The 16,977-nt window shown below is 38.2% G+C and overlaps 1 protein-coding gene across 2 annotated transcripts in view; it reads left to right on the forward strand.

Annotated features, from left to right (window-relative positions):
• Nucleotides 1-16,417, forward strand: part of nckap1 (NCK-associated protein 1) — a 39,535-nt gene extending 23,118 nt beyond the window's left edge. For both annotated transcript variants that reach the window (XM_031726656.2, XM_031726657.2), the window contains exons 11-31: nt 11-107; nt 1,563-1,669; nt 1,803-1,935; nt 2,316-2,397; nt 2,511-2,569; nt 2,771-2,916; nt 3,014-3,146; nt 4,073-4,192; nt 5,178-5,317; nt 5,812-5,943; nt 6,387-6,605; nt 7,240-7,370; nt 7,641-7,738; nt 8,172-8,265; nt 8,673-8,755; nt 9,780-9,860; nt 9,950-10,043; nt 10,126-10,242; nt 12,857-12,966; nt 13,905-13,994; nt 14,215-16,417. In XM_031726656.2, the coding sequence (XP_031582516.1) occupies nt 11-107; nt 1,563-1,669; nt 1,803-1,935; nt 2,316-2,397; nt 2,511-2,569; nt 2,771-2,916; nt 3,014-3,146; nt 4,073-4,192; nt 5,178-5,317; nt 5,812-5,943; nt 6,387-6,605; nt 7,240-7,370; nt 7,641-7,738; nt 8,172-8,265; nt 8,673-8,755; nt 9,780-9,860; nt 9,950-10,043; nt 10,126-10,242; nt 12,857-12,966; nt 13,905-13,994; nt 14,215-14,331 (2,383 nt within the window). In that variant the 3' untranslated portion in view covers nt 14,332-16,417. The remainder of the gene's footprint in view (nt 1-10; nt 108-1,562; nt 1,670-1,802; nt 1,936-2,315; nt 2,398-2,510; nt 2,570-2,770; nt 2,917-3,013; nt 3,147-4,072; nt 4,193-5,177; nt 5,318-5,811; nt 5,944-6,386; nt 6,606-7,239; nt 7,371-7,640; nt 7,739-8,171; nt 8,266-8,672; nt 8,756-9,779; nt 9,861-9,949; nt 10,044-10,125; nt 10,243-12,856; nt 12,967-13,904; nt 13,995-14,214) is intronic.
• The last annotated feature ends 560 nt before the right edge of the window (nt 16,418-16,977 follow it).

Genomic DNA, 16,977 nt, shown 5'->3' on the forward strand with positions numbered 1-16,977 from the left:
CTGCTTACAGAGGCTCCATGCACAGAGAGAGGCGCAAGTTCCTCAGATCAGCTCTGAAAGAGTTGGCCACTGTTTTAGCTGACCAACCAGGACTGCTTGGTCCAAAGGTAATATAAAAAACCACTGCAAATAACACTCTGTTCAGTTGTAAAATGTCTGTGAAGGTTCTCAGTCATCCAGGTCATCGTAGTCAAAGGAGTTTGCAAAGAAAGTCCAAAGTCCAGACGCTTTTCTTTGCAAACTCCGTTCAGTTGTAAACATAGACTTTCATTCTTTCAGCAGGAGATGACTTAGTTTTTGTTACAAAAACAAGTTGGATTTTATGCAAGTCCAGGGGGAAATATCCTCTAATTAATTTGATCTATGACCTTATCGCTGATGTTTATTGTCTCAATCTCTATTTTTCAAGTTGTGTGGAGTACAGCATGATCTTTATATTGTAAATCATATAACAATATATTATGATCTTTACAATTTTACAATATATTATATATATTATGATCTTTACAGACATGACTGCCTTATAATCAGTCATGTCATGACTGATTATAAGGCAGGACATGATTAAGGCCAGGCCAGCCTTGTGATTTGTGTTGAACTTCAGTTTCACAATCAAATCTGCCCAGTTGCTAGTGAGGCGTCAAAAACACTAAGCTGGTGAACACATTCAGCTCAAAACTTCAAAAAGTGGTCTTTGCAAAACAATGGTTAATTTCACAGTGGCTCACATAACTTAAAAACAACATGTCAAATGAAAGGGGCTGCAACCTGATGAATTATAAAAAGCTGCCTTAAATACTACAGTATCACCTGTTAAGTTGCTTTTTGTTGCTCAGGATGTTTGCTATTGTTTTAATTGACCAAAACTCATTAAATAGACCTAAACTAATTTCTAATTCATTTATTTTAATTAATTAATTTAACCAGATCTTGTGTACAGAGCCTGAGAGGTCACCACAAACCACAGTTACAATAGTGTTAGCTCAGGCAAGCTACAAAAAGCCATCTTCATTCAGCCATTTTAATGTTCTCTACAGAGCAGGTTGGCGTTTACAGAGATTAATGCAATTCTACAAGTTGCTTTGCCCTCATCCTTTCCATGCTCTTAGACTTTAGTGATATAATTTCTGCTGCCATTGATGTTTATAGTTCTGTACAGGGTTGTTGTTGTTGCTTTACCTTTCTTCAGCTTGTCATGTATGTGCGTGGGAGAGCAGACAGATCCCAGAACAGGTCCCACTAAATATAAAACTAACACGGATTGAAATAACCTTTTGTTTTTTCATTATACCTGAAATTCAGACAGGATAAACAGAATAGGTGAAAGAGTGCAACAGATTATATAAAATATGCAGTAAACTACCTCTATAACATGTCTTTTAAATTATTTAATCATTTAGAGTCTTTACCAGCCCAATTCTTCTAGTGGAACTCGATGTAGTATACGGCACCAATAGATGCAAAGGCATTCATAAAGTATCCGATTGTATTCAGAGATTCTGAGAAAGCAGATGCTGCCAGCTTCTCTCTCACCACTTCCCTCCAAATTTCTGGTCTGCTAGGCGCTGTTTGTGTTCATGGCACTGTCATTCGCCCGTGATGAGATCATCTGGCTGCTTCGACACGCAGACAACATCCAGAAGAAAAGCACAGATGATTTCATAGACAAGTAAGCGTGGACAAGTGTGTTTGTGTACACGCGTCATGCCTGTATAAACACACTTGCGTCTTCACACCTGCTTGTTGTGCACTAAGCCACTCGTGTTTCTTTAGTTGCTAATGTGTGTATGTGTGTTTTGCAGACACATAGCTGAGCTGATCTTCTACATGGAGGAGCTCAGAGCTCATGTCAGGAAGTACGGCCCTGTGATGCAGCGATACTATGTCCAGTACCTCTCTGGGTTTGATGCTGTGGTGCTGAATGAACTGGTTCAGGTGGGAACACATATAAAAATACAAACTCCTGAGACTAGGCACTCTCACTGCATTCAGTCACATTTAATCTGATATTGCTTTCCTCCTAAAACATGGTAATATTGAGCTGGTGTCACCATCCAGCATGGATGTGAAACTGCTTGTGTCAGGTGTCAAAATACAGGAGTTACATTTATTGTAAATATTGTAATTGAATTTTTTTTTTTAATTAATATAAAAATATAATATAAAAAAATCAGCATTTCTCTGGTTTCTATGGTTAATCCTTTTCACACTTCTTAATGAACTCTATTTATTTAACATTTTTGTCATACTTAATCTATCTAATCTGAATCTATATAGTCCTGTCTAATCAACCTCCTTTCTGTTTTAATTTAAAGAACCTGTCTGTGTGTCCAGAGGATGAATCTATAATCATGTCTTCATTTGTCAACACCATGACTTCTCTCAGTGTTAAACAGGGTAAGATTTAGCAGGACAAGTCGGTATTTTTGCAGTTGCACTGGCAGTATTGATTGTAGTAGTTATTAATAATTAAAGCTACTAAAATACTGAGTGTGATTTGTGTGTTTCAGTGGAGGATGGAGAAGTGTTTGACTTCAGAGGCATGAGACTGGATTGGTTCAGACTGCAGGTATAAACACAACTTTAGTGCTTAAATTATTTTGAAATAAGTCTCAAGCATAACGTAGTTTCCTTGACTACTGAAACATAATAAAATATTTAATGTAATATTAACGATGCTGTTCAGTAAGTTGGGGTAGTGCAATATGTAACAATAAAGAACTAGGGTTTGTCTTTTATGCCCTGGTTGTACTGTTATTCCTCTCTCTAGGCCTACACAAGTGTCTCTAAAGCCAGTCTCGGTTTAGCCGATCACAAAGAGCTCGGTAAAATGATGAACACCATCATCTTCCACACAAAGATGGTGGACTCTCTGGTGGAGATGCTTGTGGAGACATCAGACCTGTCTATTTTCTGGTGAGACACTCATTTGAAACTCTGATAAGTCCTGTGCATAATTCAGACATGTTTTTAAATATGTATATTTTCCTTTTTTCTGTGTTCTTGTGTGTAGCTTCTACAGCCGTGCATTTGAGAAGATGTTTCAGCAGTGCTTGGAGCTTCCCTCCCAGAGCCGCCACTCAATCTGTTTCCCTCTGCTTTGTACACACTTCATGTCCTGTACACATGAGCTCTGTCCCGAGGAGGTAAATACACACATGCATACAAAAACCCAGTTTGTGTGGTATTCTTTACATAATGGAGCCTGTAGATGGGGAGATGAGGACATTTGAAAATTTCCCAAGCATGGATATCTATGAGTTGAACAAAAGGTACAGAGGAAGGGGGATAGATGGGGAGATGTAATGGAAGGGGGTGGATATAATGAAGGGAAATGCATAGAGAGGTCAGTAAATCCACCTAGACACATTTTCTTCTGTTTAAAAGTAATCTAGGAATAGTTTTCTGTACATCCATTGCTGAACTTCAAATAGGATCTGCTAATGGCCAATTCGGTGTATGTTTGATGGTATCAGTTGGTCAAAATGTCAGTAGCAAATGTAAGTTACAAAAATGTGCCCATTTGGTCAACTTTTAGTGAATTTTCCAAATATGGTGCTGTGGAGTCTTTGACTTCCCAGTTTTAATCCAATTTCACTCTCAGATGATTTAAATGTTTAAAAATTAAAGGGGGAAAAAGGAAAAACATGGAAGAACAAGAAACTTTTCATGTGAAAAAACTCACAGTACAGTACAAGGATGTTCAGCCAGTCGAGTGTGGCTTTAATCAGTGCTGGTTGTAAGTGAAAAGCAAAAATTGACTCATTATAGGCATAAACTGTTACCTGAAGGACACTGTAAGTAAGAAATACACTTGTTATTGGAACCAGCAGACATTTGGGCTTTCCTGTTTTTTTATAGCCATCTAAAATGCATCTAAACAGGCACCCTGCGGTAACTGTTTTGGTCTTTTTGGAACAGATTCTACAAAATTCGATACAATTTTTATCATTGACTGACAGCCGCCTTCCCCTCTGAGCCTGGGCATCAGGCGTGATATGTATGATGATTATGCTGTTTTGATAATGATTTCACTTTGAGTCTTTTTGTCTCTTCCTGCTCTCCTCCTCAGCGTCACCACATAGGGGATCGAAGCCTGTCATTGTGCAACATGTTTTTGGACGAAATGGCCAAACAGGCCAGAAACCTGATCACCGACATCTGCACCGAGCAGTGTACACTCAGTGACCAGGTAGGAACACAAACCCAACAGGGACAGTTTGACATTTGTAGCGTGAATACAAATGCTACAAATTGCTGATCAGACTGACAGTGATACAGGTTAACAACCTGTGTCAGCCAACCCCTCCAACACCCTCCGTTTGAACGCTGGTTAGACTCTGACAGAGTTTATTGAGAATAAAATCAATCCAAAAATAAACTGACCAGTTCATCTGGTTTAATCTATACTTAAACTACTGTCAGGGTTTCCACTAGAAACAAAACGGCAGGGCTATAGTTGTGCAGACTTCCACACAAGAGGAGAAATACATCCGGGAGTTTATTTCCTTCTTCCAGTGTGAAAAAAATACTTTATTTCAAGGTCGAATCAGGCTGTGTAAAATATTTTGCCACATGTAATTGCTACATGTCGATTCAGTTGTAAATAATCCCTTTTTTGGGCATTAAGAAATTAATTGCTGGCTAATAAATGTAGAAACAATAATATGTTGTTGATAATTTTGCTATGATGTAAGTTTGACCCAGTACTGAAATAGATTCTCATATCAACCAACACTTTGACATCAATACCCAGAGCATAAAATGATGTTTTTCCATATAAATATTTAGTCATTTGTTGAAACTTGTTGTTAAAAGCTTCTTTTGTCTTCAACATGAGATGAAATATACCTGATTTATCCCAAAAGTTCAAAAAATCCACAACCTTACTTAAATAAAATACAATAGCTAAAAAAAATGAGATCAAGGCAAAACAAAATAAATCGATAAGTTAAAACGTAATCAATAGAAAAGATTTCAGTTAAATGAGGGGAAAAAAAGGAGCTTAATAAGTAAAATTTTAAATAAATGAAATTGTAAAAATCATAATATAAAACAATAACAATTCTTTAAATAAGTAAAAAGGTCCCATGTAAATCTAAAGAGCACAGTAAAACTAAATGACAGTGGCTTAATAATTGTAGTAAAATGTTGAACTTTTTTTATTTTTACCTTAGCTGCTTCCCAAGCACTGCGCAAAAACCATCAGCCAAGCTGTGAACAAGAAGAGCAAGAAGGCGACGGGGAAGAAAGGCGAGCCGGAGAGGGAGAAACCAGGCGTGGAGAGCATGAGGAAGAACAGACTGCTGGTCACCAAGTTAGTGCAAAAAGAGGGAACGTGAAGATCTGAATATTTGTTTTTCAAGGATCTGCAGAGCCACAGTCTGTCTCTGTCTGTTCTCAGCTTATTCTTTATGCTTCTTTTAAAACTCATTACTGTTGAGTGTGTTTTAATTATAGTGATCTGTAATTGTTTATAGATTAATGAGTATCCATCTTTACTCATGCAGTAAAAATGAAAACAGTAATATTTAGTTGTTTCTTTCTCCAATAAATGGTTGAAATATTAATTTTTAACACATCGAATCTGTTATTGTTTTAAACCCTCCACCGTGTTGTTATCACCATTTCCCAGATGTGCCAGTGCTTTCCAATTAAGTTTTTATATTTTCACCTACATATATATCTATACTGCCTTCATTTTAAGTGTCATAGTTTTGCTCTCCTTTATTGGTATTGTTGCTTGTTTTCTCTGCACAGATCAGGTTTTAATCATATCTGTTGTTTATGTGTCTCCTCCCGCCCCCCTAGTCTGGATAAACTCCACACAGCCTTATCTGAACTCTGCTTCTCCATCAACTACGTCCCCAACCTGATTGTGTGGGAGCACACGTTCACACCGAGGGAGTACCTCACCTCGCACCTGGAGATCCGATTTACCAAGTAAATAAGCACGCACGCATGCTTTCATAGTGAAGGTGTATAATTACAGATAAATTTTGTCCAATTTAGAGTTGCATCTGTCGACCTCGCAGCCCAGCTAATTCTGCTCTTCACCACCTCTGTGTTAATTAAATACTACACATACAGCTTTCAGTGAATAGGAAAAAGTACAAATTACTACCTCATCATGACATGACAGTAATTATTAAGCAGTGCACAGTCCAGAGGTTGTGCTTTAAGCAGTTATTTAAAAGCAGATTAATTGAGCAGTTTAGGTGTAAACAGCTTTGGTGTTTCAGAATGGAAAGTTAAGGGATTGCAGCTTTATGATCGCTAAAATTAAGGTAATTAAAGTAAGTTGTGCAACTTTATGAGGTTTAAAAGTGCTCTTACTAAATTTACTTTAACTTAGGCATGTCTTATTGACCTCTGATCGTGTCCAGGTCCATAGTGGGGATGACCATGTACAACCAGGCTACTCAGGAGATAGCCAAGCCCAGCGAGCTTCTGACGAGTGTCCGAGCATACATGACCGTGCTGCAGTCCATAGAGAACTACGTCACCATCGACATCACACGAGTTTTCAACAACGTCCTCCTGCAGCAGACGCAGCACCTGGACAGCCACGGAGAACCCACCATCACCAGTTTATACACAAACTGGTGTGTTGATTTTTAGCACTTCTGCAATTCTCCAAAAACATTGTTAATAAAATACCAAAAAATGATACAGCAAAGGAAGCAGGAGTGTAATTTGAGGAGGAAACAACAAACAGCGCAAATAACTCACTAGACTTTTCTCAGTAGTTTCAGATGATTGTTTGTTTTGGTTTTTTTAATCAGAGCAATTTCTATTCTCCTCACATCCACCTCCATATCTTTATTCTTGGGCTCTACTACAGTAGCTTTTTTGGGGGCCTTAATTCAGCCTCTCTGTTTACCTTCTGTCTGAAACTAACAGTTTTGAGTGCACCCTGCCTTTAACTCCAACTTTCTTCTGAAAAGTTAGTTTAGTTAGTTTAAAATTTAATTTATTATAAAATTTAGAAAGATGCACTATTTGAATGGAGGACCAAATAAGCACATCCACACCAGTGAGGGGTAAGTCCTGGAACCAAAACAAGCAGAAAACCAAATAAAAAATTTAATGGTTTGCAAACTCAGTGGCTACAGTTTTACTTATTTATTATACCCCATAGACCGTAATGGAGCTCAGATTTTTTTTTTCTTTCTTTTTTTTCTTTTGAGGACTAAGCATGTAACCTATACTGAGACGGCATCCTGTGTGTGTTTGTAGGTACTTGGAAACGTTGCTCCGCCAGGTCAGTAACGGACACATCGCCTACTTCCCCGCCATGAAGGCTTTCGTCAACCTGCCCACTGAGAACGAACTGACTTTCAATGCTGAAGAATACTCTGATATCTCCGGTACAAACACTCAAAAGATTGTTCACTCATACAAACACACTTTGTGCTTGAAAGTGTTAGTAACTTAGTATTTATGACGAAAAAAAATACATCAGCTATAGAAGAGAAACCTTAATGTGGGGTTTTGTGTATTAATATTAACAACAATCTCATTTGCCATACAGAGGAACAAAGTTTAGAGTTTAGCCATCTTGGTTTTTTTTCTGTTCTTCGTCTTTATTTTTCTGCTGAAAGTTTGTTGAAAGTGTTTATTTTTTGCTTTTTCCACAGAGATGCGTTCCCTGTCAGAGCTCTTGGGCCCATACGGTATGAAGTTTCTTAGTGAGAGCCTGATGTGGCACATCTCATCTCAGGTTGCTGAGCTGAAGGTATAAACATGCCCACAATCATAAAGATATACTCACATATTTAATAATAGAAACTGTTATACCAAGTTGTACAGGTGATATTATTAGTGAAAGAGGTTTTTTTTGTTTGTTTGTTTGTTTGTTTGGGGGTTTGTTTGTTTTTTTGTTTTTTTTAATATAACATTCAGAAAACTCATTTCTATATTTTGTAATCTTTTGTGAGAAGTCAGAGCAGTGTGTCTGGCCTTATTGGGGATATCCCTTCTTCTTTACATCAGAGAGCCAAAACTAGGGGAAAAAATGAGCTGATATTGTGTTTAGCGTAGTCTGACGCCTTCGAAGGGCGGTGGTTCCATTCATAACCGGTCTTTTTTTTTTTTTTTTTTTTTTTTTTAAATTTGAACAAAATATTCTTACATATATTTGTGTTTTGTTTATTTGCAATTCTCTGTAGAAACTGGTGGTAGAAAACATGGAGGTGTTGACCCAGATGAGGACGAGCTTTGACAAACCAGACCACATGGCTGCGCTCTTCAAGAAACTCACCTGTAATTACTAACACTAACGATAATACTTGTGCTTACACTTACTTGGCACAGATCTTTGCAGCTACATTTTCATCATGGTGCCAAACAATAAGTGATTATCCAAACACGATGGGAGTACTTATGCCACTTTTGTGTTTGTGATGTTTAGCTGTTTACAATCAGCAGCCTTGGCTTGTTTCATGTCAGTGTCTCAGTGTCAGTCTCTTGTTTGAGATTTGATTACATCTGTATTAAACTTGCCATTGAAAGTGAATGGTTAGAAATGACTTCAAGTTAGTACACTTGAAGTACAAATTGATACACCTCCTTGCGAGTTTATTTTTGTGACTGGTGAACTCCTGAATTAACACTGATCACTATGACAGCTGATGTAATCCACTCACTCACTGTATTTTCTATCTTTGTAGCTGTGGACAGCGTTTTGAAGAGAATGACCATCATTGGGGTCATTTTGTCCTTCCGCTCGCTCGCTCAGGAGGCTCTGAGAGACGTAAGGCACACATAATCATATACCACTTTGGGGTGATAGATACAGGCAACTTGTGTCAATCAAGGTTATTATAATTAACTAAAACTAAAGGAAAAAAAATACAGAAAAAAATAAATTAACTCAAACAATTGTGTGAACTTGAATAGAATAAAATAACAATGTAAAGGAAATAGTTTTACTATTTACGATACTGTGACACACCGTGGGTCAGCTGCTTTTGAAAAATTTGTTTTTATTGTAAAACCTGTACTAATTTTCTGTGAGACATTCAGAGTAATAGCATGCAGTAATAATTAAAAAGACTAAAACGAACGCTGAAACTAGTAAGAACTAAACTGAAATAAGAAAATCCACTCTGGAAACTAACTGAAGCTAAACTTCATTAAAAACAAAAAGTCAAAACTAAAACTAGAAAATACAAAACTATAATAATGTGCATTTCTTTATTCAGCTTTACGTCATATTCATGGCATTAAAATAGAGTCATTTAAAATTGTTTTCATTTAGAAAGGTACAGTAGATGTTGTAGGCATTTTAATATTGAACCTTGTCATCTTTTGTACTGTAAATGGCCAAAATCAGTCTTACTAGACTGTCTCATCGACAGCCACAATAGCTTGCATTATGTCCCTGTCAGTTTAAAGCTGAATTATTATGAATAAATCAAATCAATTTAGGAGTTGGAGTTTGACTCAAAGTTTGTTAAATCTGCTTTCTGGACCAAGTTCCAGAACTGGATTAACAGACCTAAGCCTTCTAAGACTGACATTTAGCTGGTTTCCGGAAATGCCGCCTTATTAAAAGTGAAAGGATAAAAAATATCAGCCAGCACTAAAATCACACATTAAATTAAGACATTCAGTGTAAGTGTTGCGGAACATGTTTCTCTTTTATTGGCCCTTGCTCATTCAGTCTGAGATTTCCTGATAGTGGCTGCTGAAAAGCAAACTTATAAATATTTTAGAGTATTTCCTCTTCCATCTTTCTCCGTCTTAGTGGTCTGTGTCGGTTTTGCTTTTTCCAGGTTTTGTCCTGTCACATTCCTTTCCTGGTCAGCTCAGTGGAGGATTTCAAGGACCACATTCCCCGAGAGACGGACATGAAGGTAAAACACACTGACGGGCTCATCGAGGTAGATAAGCTTCCGGATGTCCCGCTCTTTGTGTTCATGGTGGATGTTTTGTCTGTTTCCAGGTGGCCATGAACGTTTACGAGCTGTCCTCAGCAGCAGGTTTACCCTGTGAGATCGACCCAGCTCTGGTGGTGGCTCTGTCCTCTCAAAAGAGCGGTGAGTCGCAAACACGGTCACACAAACACGATCCAGGAGCCACGCAATTCATCTGTATGACCATCACGATGTTTGTCTGCAGAGAACATCAGCCCAGAGGAGGAGTATAAGATCGCCTGTCTGCTGATGGTCTTTGTGGCTGTTTCTTTGCCAACACTCGCCAGCAACGTGATGTCACAGTACAGCCCAGCCATAGAAGGTAGGACGCCATCCTTTTTTCTTTTTTTTGGTAGATTTGTTAAGAAGATCTTATTAAAGTGACTCTCACACAGATTTTATGTTTGCAGCATGAAGTGCAATAAAGAGAAGACACAAAACTTCAAACACTCAAAGTGGCGGTTCATCCTAAAATCAAATTTCTATATTTTTCCTGTGGCCTGCAGTGCTGTGTCTCCATCTAGACTGTTTTGCTGTGAGTCACCCAGCTCTGTAGATATTATTAGCAGAGATGTCTGCTTTCTCTTGATTCAAATAGAAAGAAACGCTTCTCACATTTTGGTATTTAAGGTGCCAAAAAGTACATTTGGAAAAACTCAGCATTAATGTCTCTTTCCACAAATTTTGACCCAGTTACTCTGAAAAAACACACCCACCTTGCAGCGAGCATTTTCATGCAGGGACTACTTTCTGTCTAGCAAACTATATCTGCCAGTCGTATCTGTGTGCAGAAAGAAGTCTATCGTGACAAGAGGCGTGCGCCAGTGACAGCGAGACAGGATGTAAAATTAATGGCATCCCCCCCCTCAAGCTGAGCGGTAATGATAGCTCGCTGCTTGCTTCATTTATATGGAGGATGTAGACAGTGGAAAGAAACGTGTAAAAGGCTGGTGAGGTATTGTTTACATTTTTTTTTCCTTTATATTTAGTATTTTATTCTATTCTTTACAGTTGTGTACAGTATTCTTATTTCTATTCTATTCTTATTGTATTCTAATTTTGCTATATAACTTTTGCACTGTCCACTTCCTGCTGTGACAAAACAAATTTCCCACGTGTGGGACTAATAAAGGTTATCTTATCTTATTTTTTTTTCTTGTTGTCGTTTGAGAACCACAAAGGAAGTGCCATCTAGTAGACTGATTTTTAAAAAACCACTACAGGCCAGAGGTGAAGAGGAAAGTGCAAGCAGGGTGGAGTGGGTACAGGCAAGTTTCAGGAGTGATTTATGACAGAAGGAGAGCAGCAAGAGTGAAAAGGAAGGTTTACCAGGTTTTACTGAGACCTGTTATGATGTATGGTTTTGAGACAGTGGTGCTGACAGAAAGACAGGAGGCAGGGCTGGAGGTGGCGGCCTCTCTCAAGATGCTCAGATTAGTTTGGTTGAGAGTGGCCAGAATGGACATGACTAGAAATGAGTGTATCGGAGAGACGGCACAGGTGGAGCTGTTTGAAGACAAAGTTAGAGAGGTAGGATGAGATGGTTTGGATAGTGGAGTTGAATTTGGAGCTGCCAGACAGGACGAGAAGAGGAAGACCGCTGAGAAGATTCATGTATGTAGTGAAGGAGGATATGCAGAGGGTTTCAGTTTTTCCAGTATCTCCACATTTCTAATGCTGAACACTCTGTTTTCTTTTATTAGGATATATCAAGGATTAAATGCTTAGTTGAATGTGTTTACACCAACAGAAAGAGGACTTTCACTGGTTCGGCCCACTTAAGATCAGAGTGGGGCATTTGTGGTCCACGATGTAAAATTAGTTTGACATCCCCGCTTTAAGTTTCTTGGTTTGTTTAACCCACATTAAAAATCTCTGTCATGTTCACTTTTGCTGTTAGTTTAACAAGCAGTAGTTACCTTCTGGAAATTAAAGATGTCATACATGCATTCTGCTGCACTCCAGGTGTGTTCTTTAAAAAAGTGTTTGATTAATGACTTGACTTTGGTTTGGAGCTGGCTGAGACTCTATGGGAGGAAAAATTCTGGAGCAATTGTTGTGACTCAAATCATTACGAAACAGAAATGATAATACATGATGCACTTAAATATATTTGTGATACAAATGGTCTCCTCTCCATCATTTTGCCCTCCATTTCTAGCTCTAATATTCATTAATAAAGGGGATAATAAGCCCGTCTTGTGACTCACTGCTGGGAAAAAAAAAATCACACTTTGTAGGAAACAAAATTTACCGCAAGACTGTTTCTGCATGCAAATGACGTCGACCTTGTGCCCCAAGATTGATTCATGTGTGTTCATTAGAGCCATATTATCTCTTCATTATGTGTACTTTTTAAATAATTAATCCGTTTTAAATGTCTGTTTAGCCCATGTGACCTGTGTTTGTTTTTATCTATTTGCCTGAAAGATTTATTCACTTATACAGACTTGATATTTAGATCCACAGAGGGGCATCGCTGCAGATACATGAGGCCTTTTGATGAGGTATCGAAGAGAGTCATCACTCAAGGTCACAAATTATCAAGACAGTGCCACTTAACAACCTTGAAATGAAAGGCGCCATTGTTAATAAGGGACATTTGAAAAGGATAATGAGTTGTAATGGGCTCCACCATTGTTAGTATGCAGACTGTGTCCCGACGAGTGATTGGTTTTGCCGGGAGCACGTCTTAAGACGTCGCACCGGTGCAGCGACGCTAACCGTTCTCCAACCTTACGATTACACGCGCGTTTTATATTCATGTACTTGTCATCCATGTCACATGCAATACAGAAATGAAGCCCAGGATTGACAGATCCATGTTTTATAAGCCTGAAATTTCCTCTGCTGTGAAAGTCACATGTGAGAAATTAAACCAGAGTCGATAATCTCTCATTCTTCAGCTAACCGTGTGTGTTTGCTGCCTCCTACAGGCCACTGTAACAACATCCACTGCCTGGCCAAAGCAATCAACCAGATCGCTGCTGCTCTCTTCACCATCCACAAGGGAAGCATAGAGGACCGCCTCAAAGAGTTCCTGGCTGTAAGACACTGCATTTTTGTTACTCTTAGAGAACTTTATAATTTATATATATACATACATACATACATACATACATACATACATACATACATACATACATACATTAGAACTGGGGTTAGTTTTTCTAGTTTAGCGCTGCGCTGTGATGGCAGCTCTGCAGGGCATCATGTCTGAATCCTGATGTAGAAGATACGCAGAATAACTAGATTCATTTAAACTTCTAGGGGGATATAAAATCTCTTATCATAATGTCAACATCAAACACACAAGGTAACAAATTAAAGGAAAAATCTACAACTGGGGTATCAGGTGACTATTATATGGCTTGGAGCCGTTATTCGGGTCCCCTTTCGAAGTTATCCTGATCAGCTCTGTCCTTTGATGAAACCTTTTTATGCTAAAGGGAATGGTCTCTTTGAGGATGACAGTGTCCCAAACCTTGGGTCATGGACTCACTGAATGGTTTGATGTGTATGAAAATTGTGTGATGTAAGCAATGACCTTCATAGTCTTTAGACCTGAGTCCAGCTGAACATCTATGTAAGCTTTTTGGTTGTCACCCTCATCAAAATACCAAGTATCTTTCAGACAAATGAGTTTCATCCCTCGAGTTACAGCAACTTACAGAATCAATTTCAAGGACAACTGAGGGCTTATGGAAGGAAACTGCTGTCCCTAGAAGACTTTGTATTGTCGCTCATTATTACCACCAGTCTGTGTTGTAAGAAGTACAGAGTAGACAAGCAGTCATGAAGTGCTTAGATGTCTTTGAAGCTCCAGTAATTATGCAGTTAAGTCAGATTTTCTTTATTAAATTTGGAAATGGTGTCTAATTTCCCAATTTTTGTCAAGAAATTCTAAAGTTGAATTAAAACTGTTGCAAAATCAAAACCAAAGCTTGACTTGAGAGACTCATTCTGTAACATGCTTCTGTGTAGCTGGCCTCATCCAGCCTGCTGAAGATCGGTCAGGAAACGGACAAGATGACGACGCGTAACAGAGAATCTGTCTACCTGCTGCTGGACATGGTAAGAAAACTTCACGTACAGGAGACTTTATCTGTCGAGACTTGTTCCTCTTTTAAAAGTAAAACATCCTAAAAATCAACTATCAAAGCTATATCAGAATGTTAAAAAAATGGATTCAAGTTGAAGTGCATAACTATTTTTAAAATTAAGGTATACTTCTGAGTATTACTGTATATTTCCAAAAGTCTAAGAGTTGTTCTGCATTTCTTCTCTGCCTCAGATTGTGCAGGAGTCTCCCTTCCTTACCATGGACCTGCTGGAGTCCTGTTTCCCTTACGTCCTGTTGCGAAACGCCTACCACGCCGTCTACAAACAGAGCATCAGCGCTAATGCATAGACACACACACAGACACTAACCACACAGCAAAGGGATACCTTATAGTCTGCTATTGAATGGGGGTACAGACAAAACAAATACACACTACCAGAGTACACTAAATCCAAACTAAACACACTAATCTTTGCCTACAAAGCCTCAGCGTGTTCGGACAAAAAAAGCAACACTGTCGACATTTAACACTAAACGCGTAGCATTTAAAACAAATCCACTCAAAATATAAGAAGAGCATATGAAACAAAAGTGCTCAAATTAACAAGAGGAGGGAAAAACACAACATATGAACAGAAACTCACGAGCTGGATGAAGTTGGGGGATCAGTGTCTTTAATTTAATTGTACCGTTTCCATGATGTTGCCAGGGACCACGACCATAGCAACACAAAAAATACATAATGTTTGGTTGGTATAAAAGAACAAAAGTATAAATATATAGTATATATATATAGTTGACACTAAAATATTTTTTCTCCTTTGTTTTTATTTTGTTTTTTGTTTTGTTTTTATTTTTCAATGAAAGTTTTGAGAACTTTAGTGGCCAGCTGATAACTACTATGTGGTGATGGATTTTTGGATGCTTACTTTGAGAATGCAAATGATTCTGATGTTTTTGTGGGGTTTATTATTATTCTTATTATAATATTTCTTTTATGGATGCAGGGTGAGGATTCCTGTGTTGATACTGAAAGACATGTTGCTCGTTAATCTGAGTTTACACACGCGTACAGATACACAATCCCGAGCAGATCTACGGTTCCAAACACTAATCTTCGACCATTTCCTAGCAAACAAACACACACGCACACATTCAGACGGACACACACTTGTATAACATGGTGATGTTTTTTTTTCTTTTTTTTCTAGCTAGTCGTAACATGAACATTTTGTGGGTAAAGATATAATATCTGTATTCTACTTTGATGTGAAGCTGTCTGTTTTTAATGTTTATGTTTTGTTATTTTTATGACGACGACAATGACGATTTGCCAAATGTGTTGACACTAAAAAAAAGAAAAAGAAAAGTGTGTATCAGGGCTTGGAAAGATTGGAGTGTTGAGAAGTGGTGAGAAATGCCATTTTGGGCGCTTTGGGTGGTTGATGCCAGCTCTGTGGCAGCTCTGTTAATCTCTTATAGTGGGAACAAGCAAAAGAAAACACTTGCAAGTATTCCCCTCAGCTCCCCTGACTGACGCTGCAGTAGGTGCTACATGTTGTCTGCGGTGGAGTAAAACTACAAAATAACCCCTAATCAGAACGAGTCCACTCGTGACTCCTGGAAAAGAGCTTCGTTGTTCTTTTGAAGCCCTACTGAAGCAGCTGGGGGAAGCACGCCTTACTCAAAGGCACCTTAGCAACAGCTGATGATAGCTGACCATCTATACTCCAGGTTATATAAATGTTTAACTTTAATATTAAGGTCATTTTAACCACTTAACACTAATGAAAAAACATAAGTTGAACTGGAGCTGCAATAAGAATTAAAAAAAAATAAATTATTATTCATCCTCAGTGCCACTTTCACTGGATTTGTAAATTCTGGTGGAAGGGGCATCCACCAATGACCTTTACATATTTGCGATGGTTGTGTGGGACCTTATAGGACAGATGGACAACTTTTACAAAGTGCAGTCTGATTTTTATTTTCTTCCTCAATCAGAGCACAGCAGGGGCTACGTAATGAGACACAAACCTTACTCTCCTTAAGTTAGCCCTTTGCTGGTGTAATACTAACCCCAGGGCTCTGTCTGAACGTTCATTCTGCATACTGCTCATGACTTTTAACCACTGCTGGATTTAAATCTGCAAGTGGCTGCAAAGTGAAGTCATATTTACAGAATGTAGCAGGAACACAGAAAAAAATGTTCAAAAAGGTGTTTCTTCTGTGGCGAGTCAGTAGTTTGCATTATGAGCTTGTAAGGACAGATCCATGGACACATTCTGCCATTTGATGTGGAATGGTTGCTGTTTTACTTTCTAACTTCTTTTGTTTTCTTCTCTTTTGTTTTTTTGTGTTTCTGATTCCAACTTGTAACTTAAAATGACATGAATAAAATAAACTTTAGGGCTGTGTCAGACCTGAACTCTGAGCGTGTGCCACTACCTGCGATGAATGAGGTAAAAACCGGTAAGTATGAACACACAAGTAAGGGTAATTCCCAATCAGGTGACAAGTTAGACTTTAAACAGCAGGTAACCAATCTACTCAGGACTCGAGTAGTAAACAACTGTTCAAAAAAATCAATAAGATGTTGCTTTTTGGATAAAAGCCAGTTGCCCTTTAGACAGTTGGTCATGACATTACTTCATGACATCATCTATTACTAGAACACTTTCTTTTAACTACTGGAGTGTGCATATATGAATATTTACAGTTACGGCTGCTCATTTTATTCATGTATAAAAGATTATTTCCCTTAAATAGAACTATTGGTGTAATGCAGACCAATACCTCCGAGCCATTTCATTATTATTATTTTTTTTTAAGTGTCATTTTTATACAAATGTATTCAAGATTTTATGGCGTTCTGCTACTGCCAACTACTTTGGTAGCCTTGCTGTGTCATAGAAAAGCCACCAGGAGGCATCCCATTAAAGTTTTGTAAGATGAAGACAAACAGTAAATGCAGTAAATTCCTGGTGACTGAGG

The sequence above is a fragment of the Oreochromis aureus genome, linkage group 13 (genome assembly GCF_013358895.1).
Source record: "Oreochromis aureus strain Israel breed Guangdong linkage group 13, ZZ_aureus, whole genome shotgun sequence".
NCBI lineage: Eukaryota > Metazoa > Chordata > Actinopteri > Cichliformes > Cichlidae > Oreochromis > Oreochromis aureus.